Raw genomic sequence first — 25,463 nt, 5'->3', positions numbered from 1 at the left:
TACTTGTCCAGAAAAGCTGGATATGAGTGTGACAATGCTAAATCGTACTGTATGTTATGCAGTAGATTGCAAGCTCTACAGTTGTGCGCTAATGGAACTTTCTGCGCTCCTTACATGGCGTTTGCTGTAGTCGAGTGGAAATGCAAGATTTTATGCAGTCTATAGATTGCACTTTCACAATAGAGATTAAACAAGTACAATTAAACTGCATACACAGTACCGCACTCACCGGTGTGGGGTCTTTTAGCAACAGTGAAGGCGCCAAGCCCACGGTACATTCACAGCCAATCAACGAAAGAACCCTCCCTCCGAGCCCTGGTAGCTTTCCACCACTTGTGCCACTGAAATTGAAGGCACAAAGCGTTTAAGAGGGAGGTACGCAGAAAATTTCCGAATGAGAAAGTTACTCGCGAATGTAACTTGGTCAATCGTTTACAGAAACGCATTTAACATGATTAAGTACTACTAAAAGCCACTGTGACACCACAGCCCCGCAGCTCTAAGTTGGTCAACATTTAATGAATTAACTTATAAGGCGACATTTCATTGCGAGCATAACGCAGACCGACAACAGCAGCGTATTTTTCCTTAAATAACTATAATACCAGTGCAACTTAAGTGGCAGCTTCCGACACAACGACTGCATCCCCCTTGATTTGTGCGACAAGCTCTGACCAATACCGCCGCCAATTTGTCGCATTCACCTTTGCGGGGCCACGTTAGTTTAGAAGCTCCGGTAGCTGGGCCCACAATTTTTCACGTTCATGGCCCGTGAAGTGCCCGGACGATTCGCTGCTCGGCCTGGCTAGGTCGGGATGCCTCTCCAAGAAGGCTCCAAGAAGGCTACTCCAAGAAGGCTTCTTTTTGGGGAGCAGAGGCATGGCGCCCCGACCTAGCCTTTTTTGCTGCAGATGGTGCGAGGTCGCTTTCCGCCATGCTTCTGGCTATGGCATATGCCTACTGGGGGGGGAGTGGCATCCTTCAAAGCTCGGGCAAACGCGATCACTTTTAAATTTTCGAGGGCCCACGTGCATGTAGAAGCACGAACACTCATTGGCTCTCAATGCCTTTTTTAAACTGCTGGACATTCAGTTCGTTACTACGAAAGTGACTTAATCCGTGCACTATTATTATGCTAAATATGAAACAGTAGAAATATACTTATCTGCAGTTTGTCGATGTCTCCTTCACTGTGTTGGTTGCGAGATCCATTGTCGGCGCCACCTCCTTGTCACATCGTAGCTATGCAGGCTGTCTTCCTTTTGCACACACTATGTAATATTCGTGACGCTCGCAGTCACGTAGAGTGGAGGAACTCAGCGCACTCACAGAAGCAGCACCGGACAAGTTGTTTCTTCAGCATTACGCCGTAAACAGTAGGTGCGCGTTGCGATCTGTAAAATCGCCGAAGCTATTGGCAGTCTTACGGGGTGCACGGAAAGATTGCTCACGGAGGCACAGAACTTTCCAAGAAGTAGTGGCCATCTTCGAGCCTGATCCCTACGTCGCGTACTGCAAGCTCGTTGTACGAGTTTGCTTACGCTGCGCCTCTTCGATGCTTAGCCGCCATGCTCGCCCGGTGAATGGATGTGATGACGCCACCACAGCGTTCCCTCGTGGTACAATGTGAAGCGCACTAAATTACAGATTAGTCTAATACGCATTCAGTGTACATCTTGTAAGCTTTAAAATGCTTCTAAACCGCGTTAAAGTAACTAGTAATATTGTACTAAATGTACTTGTTTTATAACTTGCTTGTACATGTAATGCACTCGGTGGAAAGACAAACAAGTGAAAGAAGGCACAACCATGCACCGACGGTATGATCACGTCAGCCCCAGTTTGTCGACCGCCCAGAAGGTAACGCCCAAGGAATGATAGCCACCCAGAGTGAGTCTAGATAAACGAATGAAACTGGAGGCTTGTCGAAAAATAAACTGTGTCTCGGTACCATTTGTGCTTTCATCTTGAGGTGTCGCCAGAACTCGTGAAGATCCCGAGTTTTGCCAAACTCGGCGCATCCTGCATAGCACCCCAAGTCAGTGATTGCGCCGTGTTGGTTCAGAAAGTCCATGCCGAGAATGACTTCTCGGTAACACTGTTGGAGGATAACGAAGCTAGATGCTGTCATGAATGGTAATTCTTGCCGATTCCATTTGGCGTTATTAGGTGTCCTTCAGCGGTCCGAATTTGAGGGCCTTCCCATGCAATCTTGACTTTCTTCAACTGGGCGGCGATGGTTCCACTCATGACGGAGTAGTCGGCTCCTGTGTCCACTAAGGCAGTGGCTGCGTGACCATTGAGAAGCACGTCGAGGTCGGTGGTTCTTTGCCTGGCGTTGCAGTTAGGTCTTGGCGTCGAATCACGGCTGCGTCGTGTTGACCTGTGACATGAACGTCGCGTCGTGAGGTCTTCTTTTGTCGGCGTATTTATCGCTTCTAGGCTTCGTCGGGATGGCGGCGCATTGTTGATATGTGGTCGAGATAGTCTTTTGGCGCCTTCGTCGTCGGTGGAGGCTCTTCGTTTGTTTGGCAAACAGCAACTGCACCTCCATCGGTTGCTGCTCTTTGTTTTCCGAATATGGGCTCGCAGACCGGCCCCGGACTGGGCCAGTGTACGGTCGGCGCTGCGGCAACAGGTAGCGGCCTCGTGACGGCAAACGCGATGGTCGTCGATGGCTCCACTGACTGGCGGGGATCGTAGTCGGCGATATCGCGAGGGCGTTCACCTTGCCGCGGCGCGGAGCGTTGATTGGAACGCTGCGCGACGGTCGGCCACGCTGGCAGTGGCGGCGGTGGACGACGGAATTGGCAGTGCTGTGGAGCCCTGGCGCGGGCGCTGAGGGGGACCATGGTGGCGGGCGACGGCGGCGTATATCATCGCTTCTGGCTGAGGTTGCAGCGATTGTGGCAGCACACGAGGAACTCCAAGTGATCGCTGTCGTTCCTCTTTGACCATGTCAGTGACCGAGGCCACCTGAGGCTGCGACGAAGGCAAGATCTTGCGCAGCTCTTCGCGAACGCTGATGGTCTCTTGGAGGTCGTCGGAGCGTACTGCTTGGATGGCGCACTGCGGCGTAAGCACTAGGCGGTTACATTGCCTAGCGCCCATGTGCAAAGTTTTCTCCATCGTCGTTCCCTCTGTCAAGAACTTGGCTATGGTCTTCGGAGGGTTGCAGAGCAGTCCAGCGAAAAGTTGTTGCTTGACGTCCCGCATCAGGAAGCGGACTTCTTCCTCTTCCGACATTTCCGGGTCAGCATGCCGGAAAAGACGGGTCATCCCTTCCGTGAAGATCGCGGTGTTCTGATTGGGCAGCTGCCCTCGGGTTTCTAGTAGAGCTTGGTCTCGCTCTTTGCGCGCGACGCTTGTGAATGTCTGGAAGAAGCCGCTGTGGAACAGGTCCCACGTTGTCAGGGTGGACTCACGGTTCTCAAACCACGTCCCAGCAGCGTCTTTCAAGAAGTAAACATGGCGCAGCTTGTCATTGTAGTTCCAGTTGTTGAACGCAGCGACTCTTTCATACGTTTCCAACTAGCTTTCCGGGTTTTCAAATAACGATCCGCGGAAGGTCTGTTCCCTGGGCTGCTGCAACACGATTGGTTTAGGTGGAACTGGAGCTGTCATCGTGGCGTTGTCGTGGCCTTGCACTTCCTGGTCTTCTCGGCAAGAAGTCCGTGCTCGGGGGGTAAGTTTCGAAGCCTGCGGATAGCTCGATGATCCGGGGCGACGTTGGTGGTGTCCTTGGGTTTCAAGCTTGGATCGCGGCTTTACGGGATCGTTCCGTACATGAACGCACGAGCACCTCCACCAGATGTCACGTTGTAGGGACCATTAAGAGCACAGCAGGAAAATTGTGAATGGCGAAACTTTTATTGGGTGAACTTGTTCCCACAAAAGCAAGTGACAATGAAACCACAACGAAAGCGGCCAATACAGCCAGCGATCGTCTGAAATCTGACCAGCGGGTCAAGCGCGTCGGCTTCTATACATGAGTTATGGAATGTTCCAGAGTAATCTCTGGTGTCTGCGTGTCCTCCAGAAAGTACTACACAATTCGCGTCGCGCATACAGTCAGATTACACAAGGTTCGGTGAGAAGACAGCGGATAGAACCATTGATAACATTCGAGAAACTTCCCATACATAGGGGCGCGTCCTGCGCTGAGCGAAACATTTGTTTTTCGGTGAAAAGCGGTCAGCCGAGACAGATAAATAAAGTACACGTGTAAGTATCAAGGACGCTTAGCGATTTTTACCCTCAAATTTCTGCGCTGTCGTTGTGCATAGTGCTAATTAAATGTGCAGACGAAATTTGCAGACAAACCGGAGGCAGCACAGAGGCCCAGGCCCCTTCCTCGTTCGCTTGCTTTGCGGCTTCAGACAGACAACGCCAATTTCACGAGCCGGCCAGTTACGCTTGCGTGGAAAAAGGAGATGAGCGCAGCGAACGTGACATTTTTGCAGAGGAGTTCCCAGGCGAGGAGGAAATACGTTGCCACGAATAGCCTAAGTTTCGGAAGACAAATTAACGAACAATAAATAATTTTTTATTACAACCTAGGGGACGCTTGTTTCCACGATGTATATTTAGATACATTTTAATGCGCCATCATTCTTTACAATTCTTCAAAATCACACCTAATGTAACGTAATTTAAGATAATTATAATCGAATTTCAACGCTCAATCCAGGAAATGTCGAGAATGGGCGGACCAGGAGCGCACGAAAGGCGCTGCCATAAAGGACGAAAACTTTCCTTGACGAAGAGCGCGATCAAGTTCGAAACGAAACGTAGCGGCGCCACTCACGGCATATGTACTGCGCTTAGACTTACGAATCCGGGGTGACTCGAAATTGCACGACATTCGTTTTTGGCGGAGGCCTCCCTGACGCTCCTCCCAATGGCCCGAGAGGCGTCCGTTCATTTTTCGCTTCTCGGACTGGCCGCGGACCGTGTTGGCCCGGGTAGCTGCCAAAGCTCACAACATGCGCGTTATAGAAAAAAAGACATTTGAAAGGTAGTAAAATAAACACAAATATATACAAAGTCTGTCGACTAAATAAATATCTCATTCAGTTTGTTGCAACAGGTATTTTTAATTGTAGATTTAAAACGTTTTTGTGGAAAGGAATATTGAGTTTCAAAGGGAAATTGATTTATTACCGTGGGAATTTGGTAGCGTAGTGTTTGCTTGCCATAATTGGTGCGTGTGATTGAACAAGCTTACGTTTCGTCCGAAAAGCATATCGGATGCTGGAATTATCTGGACAAGAAAAGAACAATTTATGATGATAGATGTGCTTAAGCAGACAGAAATTATATACTTCTTTTACTTTAAGGATGCCATGTTTCTGAAATAGCGGTGACGTAGGTAAATCTGAAGGTCTGCCATGAAACCCCTGAATAGCACGCAAAGCGCGTTTCTGAACTGAAATTAGTTTAAGGTAATTGCTGCACGTCGTTGTTCCCCAAACAAGGATACAGTATGATAACCTTGAGTACAGAAGTACGTAATACATAGATATCTTTAACCATGGGGGCAACAAATGAGATATACAAACAACCGACGGTTTTACTTAGATCAGACATTAATATGGTGGTGTGAAAATTCCAAGTAAGATTCTCATTGAACCAAACACCAAGAACTTTCTGGTTTGAAACTCGCTTTATTTCAGTATGCTCGTAGAAAATTTTCATAGTGATACTTTCTACTGTATTAATAGGATGAAAAATAATGCAGTTTGTCTTTGATAAATTAAGGCTTAGCCTATTGGTCAATAACCAGTTATGTAGCTTTCTTAAATATGCATTTGCCGTAGCCTCCATTTGGGACAAGGAGTGGGATGAAAAAAAATATATTTGTATCGTCAGCGTACATGACCAAATTAGGCGATTCGGATATGTTAGCGATATCTTATGTATATTAAAAACAATAACGGTCCTAATATTGATCCTTGAGGAACACCATGCTGAACTGCCAATTTCCCTGAGGGTACGCCATTAACTTGAACATACTGCAATCTGTTGTTTAAATATCTCTTTAGCAAGTCAGATGCAATACCACGTATGCCATAACTGTTAAGCTTGCAGGGTGTTGTGATGAACGCAATTGAATGCCTTTCGGAAATCTAGGAAAACACCAAGAGTGTACTGTTTCATTTCGATATTTTTTTCTTTTGCTGTTAACAGGGCCTGCTCTGTTGATTTGTTTTTCAGAAATCCATACTGCGAGGTAGCAATAACATTGAACTTATGGAAAAAGTTTTCGAGACGAGTATTAATCACACCTTCGAACACTTTTGATAAAACGGGTAGAACAGAAATGGGTCTATAATTAGATATGTTATTCTTTCCCCCACTTTTGTAAACTGGACATACACGTGCTATCTTCAGCTGGTCTGGGTACACTCCACTTTCTAACATACGATTTGCGATGTGACGTAAAACGTCACATATTAAAGAAGATACACGCTTCAAAGGTACTGCTTGTATACCATGCCCCGGTGAAGTGCAATTGTTTGCCTTATGTATTAATGAAGCTATTTCATGAGTAGTAGTTAGCATAATGGCAATATAATTTTGTAAGGGAGTGCTTAGATTAGAAAGTGCGTCTGGCATGGATGTGGTCCCCGACTTACATATAGAATCTGCTACATTAATGAAAAAATAATTGAAAGAGGTTCCGAGATCAGAGCCTGTAAGTTCACCATTGACTGTCATAATAGTAAGGGGCGGGTCTGGAATACATTTATTAGTTAAAAAGGTGATTTCACGCCAAACTTTTCTACTGTCAGAATGTACTTTGGCAAACCGAACAATATAGTAAATAGATTTAGCTATTTTAACATCCTGGCTAAGTTTATTTCTGTATTTTTTAAATTCAATGAGAGTTGGCATCACGGCTCTTGATAAACTTGTGATACAAATGGTTTTTCGTTTTAATTCTTTTGTATAGTTCCTGTGTCATCCAAGGCTTCTTAAACTTCTTGCAAGTTTTAGTTTCTTTTAGTGGAAAGGCATTGTTGTAGCACCAAAAAAACTGTTTAAGAAATGTATTATATGCTTTGTTTACGTCAGTTTTATCGTACACATTATCCCAATGTGAACTTTCGACTAATGTTTTGAACATACTCATCGGGTTAGCATTATTTACTCTGTATAACCGTGGGATCTTCACATCCATGTCGTGCATGACAGGCAGGAAAAAAAAAATGAAATTATGGGGTTTTACGTGCCCAAACCACTTTCTGATTATGGGCACGCCGTAATGGAGGACTTCGGAAATTTCGACCACCTGGGGTTCTTTAACGTGCACCTAAATCTAAGTACACGGGTGTTCTCGCATTTCGCCCCCATCGAAATGAGGCCGCCGTGGCCGGCATTCGATCCCGCGACCTCGTGCTCAGCAGCCCAACACCATAGCCACTGAGCAACCACGGCGGGTCACTATATTTTTAGTAGATACAGTAATGCATTCCACATTAGAATCTATTACGCTAAATTAATCTATTACAGAATGTTTGTACAATTTATTTATATACACAGCGAGACCACCACCCTTGCAGTGAAGCCTTTATAATCCATTATAAGTATAATTGTGAAAGTGGAGATGATCCTCATGGGATGTTAGCCATGTTTCTGTAAACACCAAAAAATCAAATTTATGCTTTATGGACGCAAAAAACATGTTCATATGGTCACCCTTGTGTTTGATACTACGAGAATTAAAATGAATAGCACTGAGCCCTTTCTCTAGAGAGCCGAGCTTCGTTCTGAAACCTTCAACCTTATAGCCAGCACAAGTTGGCTCGCAGTTCATGGCGGTGCGACAGTCCATCTTAGGGAACGGACCTTGCCTAGTCATTTTTTCCAGATCACCGTGATCAGTGATCCTCAGCTCGTCCATCAGTTCACTTTGACATGCGAACACTTTATCCCCCACAGTCGAGACATATTTCCATGACACTAATTTCTTACGAGCTATAGTGGCATCTAACAACTGGTTATTAAACTGAGATAGATGCTCATTCACATAGATAGCCCCTCCATCCGAGGAAAAAAGCACACTGTTAAGTCTCTGTTTCCTTGTCTTAGAAAGGAACGTATTCCTTTTTTCGCGTCGAACAAAACGAACTGTAATGTTCGTGTCATCCGAGTTCCGAGTGGGAATGCGGTGGCATGTATCGATGTCTAATTCACTGACTGTTTCGCCAACAACTTCACCAATTTGTTTTATGACGTCAACAGGCTCTGCATTCCCCTTGACACCCTTTACTTCCAAATTGTTGAGTCTCGTATACTGCTGTACTATAGCTCTTCAACTTGTCGCGTCAACCGCTTGTTGTCGCTCCTCAAACCATTACACTTTACAAGTTCGCTGACTTCCTTTCTCCGTGCTATAACCTCAGAGGTGATCTTCTTCGTCTCATCGCAAGTGTCGCTGCAGAATTTCATGCTGTCTTTCACAGAACGAAGTTCTAATCTCATTTCACGCTTAAAATCGTCGAAAGCTTTTGCGAAATCCTTAGACATATTAGAGAAGAAAAAAAGAATGACAAATTGAACAATAAAAAGTGAGAACTGCAAGAAGTGTGGCAGCAGTGCGCAGCGCGCAAAAAGAACAAGAAATTGCTCCCAGCGGGTGCTTACCTGCAAAAACAGATACTTTCAGTAGATGATCGCGTGGCCTGCGCACTGCTGCCAACTAAAAGGACAGATGAGGGTGCGTCCGCTTTTAAAGACCCAGCACGACAGCTGGACCACGCCGATTGGTTGATCGGTGCTTGTCACACTGATCAGCTGGCATGCGCTGAACCGAGGGTGCTCCTTGCGGCGATCTACGGCGCAGCTTCGTAACAGCGCAGTTGCAGTCCGAGATACACTTGGTTCCCTGGATCAGCTGCAGCCCGAGATATCGCTCCTTTCGTTGTCACTGCAAAAGCAGATACTTTTAGTAGATGATAGCGCGGCCTGCGTACTGCTGCCAACTCGACTCATTCAACTTACGGCAGCATTCGTGTATCTCAACAATCGAAAGAGCTCGCGGTGGTCGATGCTGTACACTATGCCGATCCTCCCTCATCCAGTGCGGCGACGTGCCAAATCCGGTGCTTCCCTGTATATGTTCACTCCAGATCAGGAACGTCGCTATACCTGACTTACTTTCTTCCATATTCCTCAGTCGTTCTTCATACTCAATTTTACTGCGAGCTTCCCTCACTTCAAAACTAGTCCAGCCCATATCACCCTGCACAACTTCATTTGTAGTCTTCCCGTGAGCGCCCAATGCGAGGTGACCCACTGACCTTTGGTTCACATTCAGTCCTGCCTGATTGTACCCCTGATTTAAAGCAAATAACCGCATTTCCAAAAGTAAGTCCTGGAACCATCACACCTTTTCACGTACCTCGGAGCACCTCATACCTATTGTATCCCCATAGCGCTCTGTGCTTCATTATGGCTGCCATTTCTCTTCCCCTTCACTGTTATTGTTTTTTTTTTGTGTTTTCATATATCTATTGCCTTTGTTTATCCATATACCAAGGTATTTATATTCTGTTACCCGAGGTATTTTCTGGCCCTGCATTGCCACTGTTTGTTCACTGTTTTCATTGAATACCATAACACCTGATTTTCTAACACTAAATTTCAAACCTAAATTGTTGCCTTCCTGTTTACAAATATTAGCGAGACGTTGCAAATCACATTGCTTGTTAACTAGCAACACAATGTCGTCCGCATAAAATAAACCTGGAAGCTGCTGCTCTACTACTGTACCCGCCTGTTTGTATGAGAGATTAAAGCCGATATTACTTCCTTCTAGCGCCCTCTTCATCCTCACCATGTACATCATAAACAGCAGTGGGGATAAAGGGCACCCCTCCTTCAGTCCCTTGTTGATATGAACTTTCTCCTCGCTCCTCATCCCTTCCCGTTCAACGCGAATGGTATTTTCTAGGTAAATATCTCAATCTGTAGACAATCGTCACCTAAGCCTTCCCCTTCCAGAATATCCCACAAGATGTATGCGGTCTACGTTGTCATAGGCTCCGGTAATGTCTAAAAAGGCCATATATAACGGTCTGCTTTCTACTTTTGATATTTCAATACATTGAGTAAGAACAAATAAATTATCATCTAAACGCCGACCTATTATGAAGCCATTCTGAAGTATTCCCAAAATGCCATTATTCTCAGCCCATACTTGAAGCTTTAACCTGATTGCCTGCATTGCTAGCGTGTATATTACCGATGTGTATGGTCAACGGTCTATACGAGTGAATTCTATCTTTCTCCCCCTTGCCTTTATAAATTAAATTCATTCTACTTTGTCGCCAACTGTCTGGTATTCGTCTATCTTTTAAAGTTTGTTCCACTGCTTTCACCAGAGCTGCCTTACTTTTTGGTTCATTAATCAGCCTAACGGGAACCTCGTCTAGCCCTGTGACTGTGCGCTTAGGAATTTTCTGTTCGGCTTTCTTCCGGTTGACATTTGTCAGCACCAGCTCCTTTTCCACCTGGGTCTCTTTCATGCTCTTTTTTTCTTCAAATACAACCTCGGCATTGCGTTGGAAAGATTCGGCTGTTATTTTTCGGATGTAATTTATTGCCGCTTCTCCTTCCAGTCTGTTTTCATCTTCGTCTATGATATGTTGTATTTTTGTTGACTTCCTGCCTAATAATTTTATGTTGTTCGAAAATATTCTAGGTGCGGCCTTCTTTTTCGCACGTATTTCTGACAACCAACGTTCACTTTCACCTTTTAATTTTGCTTGCACCAGTATTTGAACCATAGACTTTTTCTCTCGGTACATTTCCCATTCATTGGTTACTTCATCGTGCGGCAACTGCGCCTTCTTTGCCTGCCGGTGCTTTCGAGAAGCTTTCTGTCGTTCGGCGATCGCTTCTCGTATCTCCCTTTTCCACAAGCTTTTCGGTTTCTTTTTTCCTTTCCAAAGTACATGTTTCTCTTTCCGTAATTCTGTCGTTATTACACTTAGAAGCTCACTATATTCCCACTCTTTATGTTCCCATTTGCCAAGTTCTTCCTCGAGTCTAGTGACTACATTTGTTATTTGTTCTGCGTTCAAATTTGGACTGGTAATTTTGCAATCCTTGCTCTCTTTCCCAACTACATATCCCATTTTCAAAATGATGCGTTTATGGTCACTCCCTATGCTGCTATACCCTTCCTCATCAATGACAATTTCTCTCAACTTATCATTAATTCCTTCTGTCATCAGAGTAATCAATGGTCGATTGCCGGTTTCCCACTTCCCACGTGATCTGCCCTTCACATTTAGCTACTGTATTCACGATAACGAGGTTATTGTTTCTCACAAAGGTCTAGCATTGACTTCCCGTTGTTGTCGGTACAGCCATCTAAATCCTGTATGTGGGCATTCATGTCACCTAATAGGATAATTTCAGCACCATTCCCGAAACCCTTAATATCAGCGCTTATGCATTCCAATAACTCTCTCTTCATCCCTGTGCAATTATTTCCGGTTCACAAATACATAACTCCCAGCCAAGTTTTTTTCCTCTCATTGCACCTGATAACCAAAGATGCTCTTGACATTTTGAATTTACTCTTTTTCATTTGGCTCCCTGATGGATGGAGCATTCCGACTCCCCCTCGCTTTCTTTCCGACTTAATTCTGTTGCACCCTTCCCAAACATAATTCTTAATCACTGGCGGTTCCTCTGAGTCTCCAAGGTGCCTCCATTTTCTGCAGCCTAGTATTAACATCGCTGTGTTTGCCGGTGGACTCGAGGCCCTCTCCATTCTCATTCGTGCCCTCATCTGCCTTGGGGGACCCCCCGCGCACTGCCTGCTTTCCCGGCTTTCTTGTCATGTATTGCGCGGCTTTTTCTGATGCAAATACTATAATAATATAATAATGCAGAGTACGTGCCTTTTAGCAAAAACCGATACGCACAGGATCCAAATCCTCAAAATGTTGCAAAGCAACTCTCACCACATTTTCAAAACCAATCAATGCTGCGGAGACCCAAGATATGACACGCTATCGTACGCGCTCGACCATAGCCTAGGAGGCTATGGCTCGACCACGCGCCCACGCTCTCACTTTCCTACCAAAACACGCACAGTAAAACCACTAATAGCTATTAGTCTCAACCACCAGTAGTCTATTAGGAGTCAACTCAACTATTAGTAGACTCGACTATTACTAATAGCTATTAGTCTCTCTAATAACTCAACGTCCCACCCGGTTGCACGTGTTGGAGCACGTGGCGCGAGAGAGCGCTCTGGCCATCCTGCAAAACCAAATGTACACGAAACACACCCGCGCACACGAAATACGAGAGACAAAAAAAGAAAAAAAAAAGGAAAACCACCCATTTACTATTTAAAGGTGAAAAGAACGGCAAATCAAAAACAGAAACAAGCTAAAAGCATGCTCAAAAACTTATGATTTCGTCGCCGCCACCTAGCCCCGAAAAGCACGTCCATTCGCCACAAAATCTCAAGGACTTACAGAGTCGCCATCTGTCGGAAGCGCCTCACTTGCGTAGTAAGAGGGATAATGCGGCGCGCTCCTCATAGGTTTGGCTGTCGGCGCCCAATAAGAACACCACGAGGGAGCCCTCCCGAACATGTCTGTAAGTACTCTGGAAACGAGGGAAGTCTTTTGCTGTCAAAATAATAATCTTGAGCAAACAGAAAGCACCGAATGGCTTACAGATGCCATCTCTTTACCGAATACGTATACAGGGAACGCACACTGCGCGCGGTCGCCACGAAGGAGTCCCCCGAACCAGTTTCTTGCGTGAAAGCCAGCCAATCGCTGAGAAAATGTGTTGCTATAGTAGGCTGTCTGTATAACCAAATGCATGGGAATAACACAATGAATAGTCAATGGTGCGATCGCACGTATTCGCGGCGACCGACTGCTCGTCTGCATGCATGTCCACGCACAATGTTTCATATTCGCTGTGAGCGTGTTTTCGCACCGTGCCGTGAGCTTGAGGCCGCATCATATAAGCACTTGACAGTGCACGTGCAACCACTGTTGCGTGGACGTTATCAGAGCTGTTAAAAAATAATTTGCTTAGAGCTGGGGACGTCCACGCCTACGGCGACTTGTGATATGCCGTCGCGACGATTCAATCTTTTTATCTTCTTTTCTTCTAAATTATTGAACATTTCCATATAGTTACTTCTCAAGTTGCCTCTCACTATGTTTAGCGGCTTTCTCAGGGAGAAATTTCCCACTCTTTCTTTTTTTCGTAATCCAGTACATTCATTGTTTGGTGCTAACACAAACATGAACATATGCCATGCCTTTCTTTTTAATCTGCATCTATGGTTCCCTCTCCATTCCAGTGAACTTGCCAGTATCAAGCATCAACAAGTTAGAGCTTCATGACACTAGCTGCGCAGCGCACGCGGGCGAGCGTCTCAGTACGCGTACTCTGCTACTCACCGAACATCACAGCCCCGCACCGTAGCAGAAATCTTCCTCGCGGAAGTGCTTGCTGCCCTCTCGAGTTGTAGCCGATGGCTGCTTGCCGGCTTCAAATTTCGCCATCCAAGCTTTACGCAGCTTCTTGTCCTGCGGCTACGTGTGAAGGCTGACATCGCGCTCCGTTGCGTACGTCCGGCACTGCGGCACCGAGCAGTAGCCTACCATGTTGGACACCTTTAAAGGCATTCCAAGTGTTGTCAAGCACACACCCGAAGCGGAAAAATCTCGCAACTTAATCTGAACCGCAGCGAAGGTGAGACTTTAAACTTTCGTTTTCAGCTCGCTTCGGAGCTTCCGAAGCAGCAGACGCGGCCGCTGTGTCCACGTGTCACGTCACACCGACGGCGGCGCCAGCTTTTCCAGTGGTGGAGCTCGCCCCCAGTATAAGCACGGACGTTTCAGTGTTTCGTGTGCAGTGGGGTTGGTATTTGTCTATTGAGCAGCTCTGCGTAAAGTGTTTGCGTATCCGGACAGGCTACGCGCCGTGGCCGTGCGTCAACTGTGCTTCGGTGTCATGGTGAACTGTGCTGTGTTTGGCTGCAGCAATCGCACAAGAAAGAAGCCCGGCGATAGGGATCTTGCCCAGATTGGGTCCTTCTCGATACGTGGTTATCCATCTTCATCACTACAGCCTCAGTGTAAAAGAGCACAGCAGCTTCGTGCGAGCATGCCTCTGCAAGGCCTGCCTTGCAGCTGCAGTGTGCAGTGTCAGGATTGGGGGCTCCATCCCACCGTTCGTAACTAGTGGTCATGATTGGAGTCGGGCATGAATTGGAAGGTAGCTGGCCCATGCCATCGTCCAACTTATCCACGCTGAGGACGTTGTTGAAGGGAAGGACTGCTTCTCATCGAGAACGAGGAATATTGGTTTATTTACAGTATCTACATGCAGTTGATCGGTCTAGCATGACTGCGAGAGAAAAGTACATGAGTATAACATGACTGCTTGAGAAAGTGCATCAGTCTAACATGACTGCTTGAGAAAGTGCATCAGTCTAACATGACTGCTTGAGAAAGTGCACTGAGCAGCTGCACAACAGCGGTTTATAAACACACGGTCCTCCCCCGATACCCAGGTGACGGAAACGGCAGACCAGTCATCGTAAGCGAGTCGCCTCTCTGCGGGACGGCTTACACGCACGCACGCACGCACGCACACACACACGCGGGCACACACACACGCACGCACACACGCACACACGCACACACGCGCACGCACGCACGCACGCGCACTCACGCACACACACACACACACACACACACACTTCCTTGCGCGAGGTTCACAGTCCGGAGCCGACGTCAGACGGACTTCGTAGAACTCGGGGCTTGTGTCAGGAAAGGTGCCTTTTATTCCCCGAGCTGACCCCCGCAGCGTGGCCGGGTGCCCATTGTCGTGTGTCTTGGACGGCGCGTAGGAAGGAGCGTCGAACTACGTTCCCGCGAGCACTCCCCCGCTCGCGGCAGACCAGGGCGGCGGTGGCGGCTCAGTAACAATAGTTGGTCTGCCGAACACATTCAGTCACAACGGCGACGAGGCTAGAGCGTAACGGTGGCGTTCCAATAAAAGTTGCCGCCGCTGTCGCAACTGGCTGGCAAAACTTTCACCTCAGCTGGGCCGTTCTTAACAGCAGCCAGGACCTCACCGTCTTCTTTTACAAGAAGCCATGGTGTGAGTGGCTTTTCATTGGATGATTGTGAATGAAGAAACTGGGAGGGCAAAAAAGTTTTAGCAAGACCAGCGGAATTGATGCATCATGAAAATTACGAAGGCCGTGTAATCGCAGTGTTTCGTTCTCGGGTTTTTAGTGGCACAAGCATCGAGTGACACTCCTGTTTGTTGCGCAGCACTTCCGGCTTACCTCCTGAGACGACTGGGGAGGAAATTCAAAATAAACCAGAAAAAAAAAGAAAAGAAAAATAGTACAGTGCAAAATTCGTGGGTTTCGTTATAGATTTGAAGTTTAGTTACACGTTGAGTTACTGAAGTGTCTGGAATAATTAGAATTAATTATAAATCACTGATCACCGCACACCAAAGCACAGAATTGTAGACATTAGAGACCCGCCACATGGGAGTACGAATTTGACGAAATTCCTGGAAAACCGGAAGTATAAAGCGAAAGTAATGACGCCACTACTGACGTCACGCACAAGAAGGTGGCATGATATTTAACCGCCTAATTATTGGAAAACATTTGCCTCCGAGTTCGGTTCGTGCGTTGCGTTCGCCTGAACTGAACACCAACGCCAAGGCGCGAGTGCCACTAACAGACATTTAAATCAAAGATTGGGGTCACCTACCACTTTTTGTTATCAGTGAAGCAACGTTAACGCTAACTTTAACGGCGCGAGTGGACAACATGCAGTAAATTCCGTAATGAAGGCGATCATGCTACGCGAGCACTTTGACACACGGCTGCTGCACCCAGCCGCTCGTAAGATCATTGTGGCCTTCCATCGAGGCTTTCATTTGTTCGCGGGTCACGAAGCTCGTTGCATTCACACGGTAATCCTTGATGCCTGCGAGGTCGACGCGAGGCAGTAGTCCGACACCGCGCCGAAGCTGTCATCTTTTTGAGTTCGAGCGGGTCGACACAGTCGCACAAGCGCGCTTTCTTTTTGTAGCGTGCATCTTCTGGTTCACTCAACCCACACACGCATCGTTGACGTATGACGAACCCCTCGATGGCCAAGTCAGAAAGATAACTTGAAAAGAACGGTTCATGCATATTGGAAGCTGCTTGGCGACGCATGCCTGCTCGCGTAGGCAGCGCGACCGAAGTTATGGTGGACGCCGCTAGCGCTCCTAGCGGATGGCGTCGTGCGCATACCCCCATACATAGATACGGTGTGACGGTGGCGTAATTTTCTGTCAGCGAAGAGCCTGCGGACCGCCAGCGGATTTTGGAAATCGACAAAGCCGATTGATATGGCACCTTTTCCCCGTCAAGCATCTGCCGCGACTTGCCACGCCAGTATTTGTCTGTGACATGCCATCATTAAAACTTCGTGATGCACTTCGTCCCCGCGCGTTTTTGTCTGCGGTAATGACGGGTAACTTTTACTGCACTATGTGGCGCGCTCAGTTTCTATGTTGCATGGATGGGGTTGAAATTCGATTCTGAATATCTCCAAAATCAAAACAAGAAAAAAGAAAGGCGGGATGAATTAAGTGGCGATTTAATCAATTCTCAAATAAACGACGCTCCCCAAGGTTCTAATAAACAAGCTAATTAACAAACTTTTGGTAATTAGTCATTAGAAACTCACATTATTAGGGGCAAACTATGTACGCTTCGCCTTAGAACTCCACCGCGAAAGCTATACTTTTGCTACGCTCCTAGCTATTTTATTAAAATATTTGTACAGTCTTAACAAAAACTGCCTGCATTGCGTGTGCGATCTCATGCTTGACGTCAGTTATTTTATACTTCCCATTGCAGGGCGAAATGGGTGTAAGCACAGCACTCGGTTCGGCCGTGCTGAATGCCGCAGGCGTCATCAGTGTGAGCGCACTTTTTGCTGGAAAGGTAAGTTTTGGAACTGTGCACTTTACGAGTTGTTTATGCATATAAGTCACTCAAGCATGACGCGGCTAATAAACGCTCTACGCACAGGGAAGAAAAATACATGGTGCAAGCCTGAAAACAGCAACTTACTTTCTAGCGTTTTCTAAATATTGCCTTGCTTTAGGAAAACAGGCGAACTTTAGATGAAGCGTGGAGCCCGAGTGTAACCGTCGACCAAGCACACAGTATACTCAAGCGCCCGCGCGTGGATCGGAGGGTCTTCGTCTGCTTCTGCACTCTTAGACAAAGGTACACCCTTTGGGGTGTACATCTGCCACAAAACAATAATTGTCATCTGCCTTGCTTGCGTTTCCTTGAAAACGCCGCGCCCGCTACTTTCCTGTCGGGAATGCTATGTCATGTTGATAACGCACATGCCGTTCGTTACTGGGAAGTACCGGGCTCGAAGCGTTAAAGAAAGTAAATACGGACAAGACAGATGACGATTATTGTTGTGTGGCAAGATACGACCCAAATGGTGTAATTTTGTTTTGGAGTGTTCACTGGCGTCCGTAAAAGCAGGTGCCAGTACATGGCGCTTGCACTGGCGCGCGTCTTCGTCTCCTTTCTAATTCTGCGGCGCCTGTTGAAATGTGTGCCATTATTCTCTCCCATCGGAAGAGCATCGACTCGATGCTCACACACACGGTATGCAGCTTTTCTGGACATGAGGGTTTACTTCGCGTGAGTGCCACCACGTGGCCTACTGACCTTAAAACTTTTCAAACTTCCCGCGGTGACGTAGCGATGACGTCAGCAAAACAAAAATAAATTAAATACTATCCCTGCTCACTGAACTTTGCCGCAATGCTTGTTCCGCCGGTTATCAGCGTTCTTGATAAACCGTAGCCGCTCGTCGACTGGAAATGACCTATCATCCTAAGAGCGTTTAGTCGCGAAGAGCGGTGATTGATTCTGTGCTCCTGATGTGGTTCTTTCCTTTATTTCTTTCTCTTTTATGTTTCTTTTTGATGCTACGGAGTAAACAAGCTAGGGTAATTGTCGGAAGCACCCCGCGGCAGGCTTTCTTCAGTCGGCACATATTCTTAATGTCCGAACATCGCACAGCGTCTACGAGAGACGCCGTCGTGGACGATTTTGATTTTGACTGATCGATTTCGTTAAGGTGCCCCCAATTATTTCCCTAGCGACTTTGCTATCCGCACTCATGGGCTGACGCAGCAGCTGCAAATCGAGATGTGCAGAACTATTTAGATGGATACATGGATAATTTGGTTTTGCACCTAGAGGCAAAAGGCACGACACAAGAATTGTACAAACTGTGTCTGTGTGGTCGTCCGTTAACATGCTATTGCTGAAGGTGCTCACAATATTACGTCCCATTTACTGGCCACCGGGCCAGGTATACCTTTGGGCATGACATATACAGTACTTGCAGATAATTGTGAAAGTACTGTCCTGTCACGGCTATCCACGTGCGTGAAAGAAGACCGTTATTTAAGATTATTGCGCAGTAATATATGCGGGATTTCTCTGGGCTCCATATTGTCTACCATGTTTCCGTTCCGCCTATATAATATAGCCGCAATGTAGATTAGCAGGTATCGAACGCCAAAATGGCTAACCACATACTAAAAGACTTCGCGCACAACTCCTGACACTTACTTGTATTCAAGAGTTGTGCGACTCCCAAGGACATCCTTAAGAAATGGTAAATAATATATTATGGGGTTTTACGTGCCAAAACCATGATCTGATTATGAATTACGCGGTAGTGGGGATTCCGTTATAATTTGTACCACTTGGGGTTCCTTAACGTGCGCCTAACCCTAAGTACACGGGTGTTTTCGCATTTTGCTCCCATCGAAATACGGCCGCGGTGGCTAGGATTTGATCTCGCGACCTCGTGCTTAGCAGCTGAACACTATATCCACTAAGCAAGTACGGCGGGTAAGGAATCTTGGCAGTTCGAGGAAAGTGACAGTCGGCACGTGATTCAAAAACAAGAAAAGGGCTGACAGATGGAATAGCGCACTGTGGTATTATGCCGAGGCCGCCTTTGACGAAGATAGGTCCTCCTATCAAAACGTTGGCCAGGCTTTCTGAGGCACCTGATCCCTGTTTACAAACTTTGTACCACAGTCGGCACGTGATACAATTTGTTCTCATCCTCATTGCCCGAGAATCGGCACCAGCCGTCGAAGAATGACACCGTAGAGTGCACTGTATTTAATGTGATGGAGTCCGCGTCCAATATTTCAGACCCGAATCACCCTGTAACGACCGATGACCAGGCATCTCGCTTATATGTGCCGTCGCCTGACAGTTGCCGGGCGTTAAAATTAAAATTAAATTATGGGGTTTTACGTGCCAAAACCACTTTCTGATTATGAGGCACGCCGTAGTGGAGGACTCCGGAAATTTCGACCACCTGGGGTTCTTTAACGTGCACCTAAATCTAAGTACACGGGTGTTTTCGCATTTCGCCCCCATCTAAATGCGACCGCCGTGGCCGGGATTCGATCCCGCGACCTCGTGCTCAGCAGCCTAACACCATGGCCACTGAGCAACCTCGGCGGGTGTTTGTTGCCGGGCGTTGGCGTCGGCCACAGGACCTACTTGACCTCTCTATAACACTTGCCGGCATTCTCGCCTTATTTCGCACCATCGGGTTTCGGCTGAACTCCTTCAACAGCCAATTTATTTGTCCGGAATTTTGGCTACCAACTTTACGTTTTCTTTTTTTTTTTTTTAATCTTTAACACGTCTTTTTTAGTTAGGCTAGTATACTGTCCTGGGATTTCCAGCGGGTTCACCTTTCCCAAAATGCCTGCAGTTTTGTCGGCCTCTGTTCATATTTGGGGGATTTTTAATAGACGTTGAAACCATAGCACGGCCCCCTGACAATGCTGCTCAAAAAGTCATTTTATCTTTCTGAGGTCTTGTGCAAGCTTCTGCCTTCTTGCCATTCATCAACTTCCTGACATCCCATTTCGACGACTACAATCCCACAGACGTTGGCAATGATGTAATGGCCATGGGATCGAAGCCGCTTAAATCAATTTTACCGTCGACATGACAGCCGCTTTTGCTCACTGCGAATGAAAATATTGTCTTAATGAGCGCCAATCTTAGGCATATAAATTCACAGCCTAAAAAAATTATACGGATCCCACGCACTGTGGTAATCGCGAAACTTTTGTGTTGTTCGCTTTTATTGACGATAATTAGCGGTAATGCTGACTGCGAATGTATACTTTACTCAGCGTTTAGTGCAATGCGAGAGTAGCGAGTTGATGGCAAATGTTACCTTGCATGCACCACTGCTGTTTGCCAACGTAGTGCACAACATACAGCGAGACGTGTTTGCTTGAGGCGTTGTTGTGCGCCATTGCTTGTAACCTGTGGGAGGGTTGAGCATTGTCATTGCTTCACACAGCACATCGCATCGCGGCAGAAGTGCTGGCCGAACTATGAGGCTCTGCGTGCTAAAACCATAATGGAATCATGAGGCACGCCATAGTGGCGGACTCCCGATTAATTTTCACACACTGGCGTTCTTTAACACGCACGTAAATCTAAGCGCACGACCTGTTTTGTATTTCGCTCCCGTCGAAATCCAGCTCCTGCGGTAGGAATCGAAACCACGACGTCGAGCGATGCCATAGCCGCACAGATACCGCGGCGGGCACAGAAGCGTTGATTTGACGTGCGACCGCTTCCTTAGTGTTGCATAGACCTTGCGGTGATTAAATGTACCTTTGTGTCTGCACGCCCTGTGTCAATAGTCCACTTGACGAATTTGCGTGGTGTTTATTTTTGAGAAGTAGCAGAAACGTACAGTACCTTACCTTCCGTTTGTCCCCCAACTGTTGTCATGTCTATAGTAGTAGCGTTTTCTTACCTTCGTTTCCATAACAGAACCTTTTCACTGTCACGACTTTCCCTCCTGTATGGGAACTGCGAGCGAAGAGTGGCAAGGCTGTTACTCACTCGTTTCGCGATTGCGCCGGTTTTACGCATTCTCTGCCTCGTCTCCTTGTTCCCTCACTACCATTCTATTTACCTCTCCTCAGGACTTGCACGTTAGAAGAGCGGTAAGCGCTGCAGTTTCTGCAATGCTTTTGCGGGGGGTCACACATAATTACAGCTGTAAAGAGGCTAATGTAACGACGCCCAGAGAGCTCCAGAGAGCACTGTGCAAGTGTGACGCGATGAAAAGCTCCAAACGAGTTTCTCGCGTCGCTATTCCTCTCTGCCCCGTTCCTTCCATGTATATGCACCCCCCCCCCCCCCCCCCAACAAGACAGTAGCAGCAGCAGCGGAAAAAGTCGAAGGAAGAGGCAAAGAAAGCTTCGCTTTAAAAAAAATTATTTCTTTGTTGGCGTAATGTCGCGTGTCGTCGTGGCGTTATTGCGTCTTTTGCGGGGTTTCATCACTGCGAGAGCCAAGTGTCCGATTTGCCCACTAGACTTTTCGCCTTCAGGAGTAGCTTTTACCCCGTTGCGAAGACGCGAATGGTCTGTCCAGTTTACTACAGAACTACAGGACTTTTTTTTCAGTATGTTCATTATTTGCGTAATCCACAGGTATACTGTGGCGGCATTTCCTTTTTACTGCACTGTATTAATAAGTGAACTTGTTTTTGAAATATATTCTCTTATAATGTTGTTATAATGTTCGATTTATCGGCCTTTCTACTTCTCGTTTTCGTCGCTGACGCAGGCAGAATGGACGCAGAAACGAAAAAAAAAAAGTTAAGATTGCTTGAGCGGCTATGTAACACATGACTAACTTTGGCAGGCTACTCTCATCGGAGCGCATGTGGGCTTGCGGCTGCATGCAGATCATCGCCTTAGCTTTATGTTAATTTGCTTTCACTTAATCTTTCCTGTTAAAACTGAAACGCTGGACAAAAATGAGACATACCGTTGCATTTTTGCTTGTTTTTAGGTTTAAATCAAAAACGCTCATTCCTAACTTTAAAGCAGCAGCAGCTTCATCATCTGAGACTTGAACACTCATTTACAGAAATTGTTTTTTTTTTTTAAGAATTGGCATAAAGATGCTATATTTCGAGGTGATGTCGCTGCCTCTACGGGCCGGCACCACGTATCGACGAAAGGGCATCACTCTGCCGATGTACGCGGCAGGTTACTGCATCATGAAAACAGAAAATATGACTGTTTTTCAGATCTTGCAACTTATTAAATACAAGGCACCCGCCACCATGACACATTTTCTTTTCTACAACAGCGACGCACAATGGCGGACTTACATTTATTTATCATATACTTCTTAAATACTTCTTAAGTACTTCTTCAAAACCTCTTAAAGGGGTTTAATTTTAGTTTTCATCGCGGAAACGCAAGTGCAGGGAGCGCTGCAGGAGCCGCGCTCTTTTTTCCTCTGGCAATATGGCTGCCGGCGGCTACCGCGCTCCCGTAGGCGACGGCTGGGACTTGCACTCCAGAATGTTAAATATATAACCTCCTTGTATAGAAACGACAGCATGGTTGCTAATAGATTGTTGGCTTGCATATGTTTGGCACGAGGCCCAAGACGGCACCCTGTCTTCTAACGCGCTCTATGTTTGCGTTCGCGTCTTTAGAAAGTAATAGCTCAGCGAGCCAGCGGCCACAGCGGGCCAGGGTAGACGCCACTGGGCATGTAGCGCGCATGCGCACTGGCGTCTACGCTAGCCCACTGGGCACGCAGGCCTGCTGGCTCGCTGAGCTGTAACTCCGTTCTCTTGAAGGGACACGCACCGCAACGTGCGGCAGTGGTGCTTGCGTTGAGCGTATGTAAGGCGAGAAACGCTGTTCTAAACTGTCTGTTCTCTAATTTGTGCAGTAAACCGATGTTTATAGTATTCCCGCAAACGGAAAGGTCACGATTATGGCAACTGTAGCCACAAGAGTGACGGTATGGTCGCAAGTTGTCGCGACAGCGCAGCTGTAATTCACAGAGCCTGTCACAAGGGATACGCGGCGAGGTATGGCCGATGAATACGTGATTGCCAAGATTGCTATTCTGTAAACGTTAATTACCAAAAACGGCGGGTGCTTATACTACCGTAAAGGACGGATGCTGGGTGGTGACTCCAATCATTTCCTCCCTACATCACACATCTACACTGAAATTAAACTGTTGCCTGCCACCTGGACTCTATTCTTTTTCTCTTCTTGTTCCTCGCTCCTTTCCCAATGTGCGGAGACGTGCTTCCACCGAGGTTCGGTTCTCCTTCTTAAGTGAATTCATTCACTCATTCATTTACCCCAAATTGCTGCAGAAGATAACGTCTCTTCATCTCCATAATCATCCTCTCTCTCATCTGGAATCTGCCATAGCAAAACAATGCTGCTATGTTGCATATGGCTGGGCGTCGCATATACAGTTTTCTAGGAATGTCCAGCAGCGCGCATGCAATTTTCGGTGGGTGACGAGACAGTATAGAGCACCTTTTCTGCCACTTCCACACTCAGCACTCTGCTCCGTGAGCAACTATTACTCGGTTCGAAGGCAGACCACTAACGGAGAAAAATATCCTGGGAACTTGGTCTAAGCATTATTCGATTCACAAGGCCACAAAAGACCAACTGTGCTTCTTGAAAGTGCCTGCACTGTGTGTACTGCAGTGTTCAATCTCGCTACCTCTTCATTCTTTTTATCTCTCTGTTTATATTTGAATACGTAGCATTAGGATGGTGAAAGTGGAAAAAAGTGTAAGCGTGTGCAGTTTGGGAAGCTGGTCACGTGGGAGAGGTAGAGAGGAGATGGGACCGCTTAGAAAAGTAGACACACACACACACACACACACACAGACATATATATATATATACATATATAAACGAGAAGAGAGGGGGTTGACCGAGGGGCCCGATTTTTATTAGTCATATCATAGGAAGCCAACAAACACTGACACCAAGGACAACATAGGGGAAATTACTTGTGCTTAATAAATGAAATGAAGAAACGATAAATTAATGGAAATCAAAGTGGATGAAAAAACAACTTGCCGCAGGTGGGAACCGAATGCGAAGTTTGTGGGTTCGGTTCCCACCTGCGGCAAGTTTTTTCATCCACTTTGATTTCCATTAATTTATCGTTTCTTCATTTCATTTCTTAAGCACATGTAATTTGCCCTATGTTGTCCTTGGTGTCAGTGTTTGTTGGCTTCTTATGATATGACTATATATATATATGCATGGTGGTATGCTCCAGACCCCACCGTCGGTTACACTTCGCACCTCGGAAGAGACAGGACGTTTGTCGAGTGAGGTACTGAACAACACTGCAATTTAGTAAACGTGGCATAAATCATGGATCCGGGACCTCACGGAGGTGCGACGTTATTCTTACCGCATTTCTCTCGCATTTACCGCTAAATTACTATTAATTTTTTTCCCTCCCCATGTGTACGGTAGCCAATCGGACACGTCCATGGTTAAACTCTTTGCCTTTCGAACTTCCGTTATCTGCCCTTTCCTTTAGTATGTTGCACATTTTTTTGTCGGTGGCCTGCCTGATCTCTCACAGGACGAAGTACAATATGAAAGAAACCTAGCTGCGTTAGTCGGAGGGCAGGTTTTTTCCTATTCCTGATGCGTCGATTTAAAAGATACATTTCCCATCCAAGCCTAAGTGACAGGGATACAGGCGAGGTGAGTTACCGTAGCTCGTGGGTTTGGACTAACGACGCTACTCACGCAGAACTTTCGTCTTTTGCGTGGTTGTGAACCGGAGTGAAAGGCAGGAGGGTAATTCACGCCTTCCCGAAATGAAAAATTCGGAATGACCCTTTGTTCGAAGGTTTGACATACGTCAAGGACCCACAATACGAAACACCTTCAAGTCGGCATCAGCTTGCAAAGGGGCAACAGCCAAAATACATGCAGCGAAACTGTCATCCTAATACTTCACTACTTTTCTTTCTAACGTAGATGTCCGCACTGATCCATATTTACAAAGTACTGAAAATGTTTCCAATGCTTTCCCCAAGGCAGCTGTTTTTATTCCTGATGATGGCACGAAGCCGAGCCTGATGCCACCAACGCTCAGAAATAACGCTCAGAAATCTAAATGGGGGCGCGGACAATGTTCTCGCACACCTTATGACTTTACTTATGTCAGCAATAACTGTTACAAAATCACGGTATTTACTTTTTTTAGGTCTTAACATTAGGCAGCCAAATATATGCCGCAAACACTCAACCTAATACATTAGTACTTTTCATTCTAACGCACATGTCCGCGCTGCTCCATCTGTTGCAAACTACTTAAGAATACATCCAATGCTTTCGCTCAGGCAGCACTTTTAGCGCGAAAGCGTTAACGGCCCCGTGTCTCAGAAAATCCCGTGTCGGCGGCGTTGTCAGTGAGCTAAAATTTTCGTACATATTTAGGCATATGTATATGCCATGCATTGCTAGGTGACATG

At 46.5% G+C, this 25,463-nt stretch overlaps 1 protein-coding gene across 2 annotated transcripts in view; it reads left to right on the top strand.

Annotated features, from left to right (window-relative positions):
• Positions 1-25,463, top strand: part of LOC126545236 (probable sodium/potassium/calcium exchanger CG1090) — a 164,208-nt gene that overhangs the window by 53,028 nt on the left and 85,717 nt on the right. For both annotated transcript variants that reach the window (XM_055061252.2, XM_050193001.3), the window contains exon 3: positions 16,937-17,023. In XM_055061252.2, the coding sequence (XP_054917227.1) occupies positions 16,937-17,023 (87 nt within the window). The remainder of the gene's footprint in view (positions 1-16,936; positions 17,024-25,463) is intronic.

Source organism: Dermacentor andersoni, chromosome 1, assembly GCF_023375885.2.
Source record: "Dermacentor andersoni chromosome 1, qqDerAnde1_hic_scaffold, whole genome shotgun sequence".
NCBI classification, from domain to species: domain Eukaryota; kingdom Metazoa; phylum Arthropoda; class Arachnida; order Ixodida; family Ixodidae; genus Dermacentor; species Dermacentor andersoni.
This window is presented reverse-complemented; position numbering and strand designations above follow the sequence as displayed.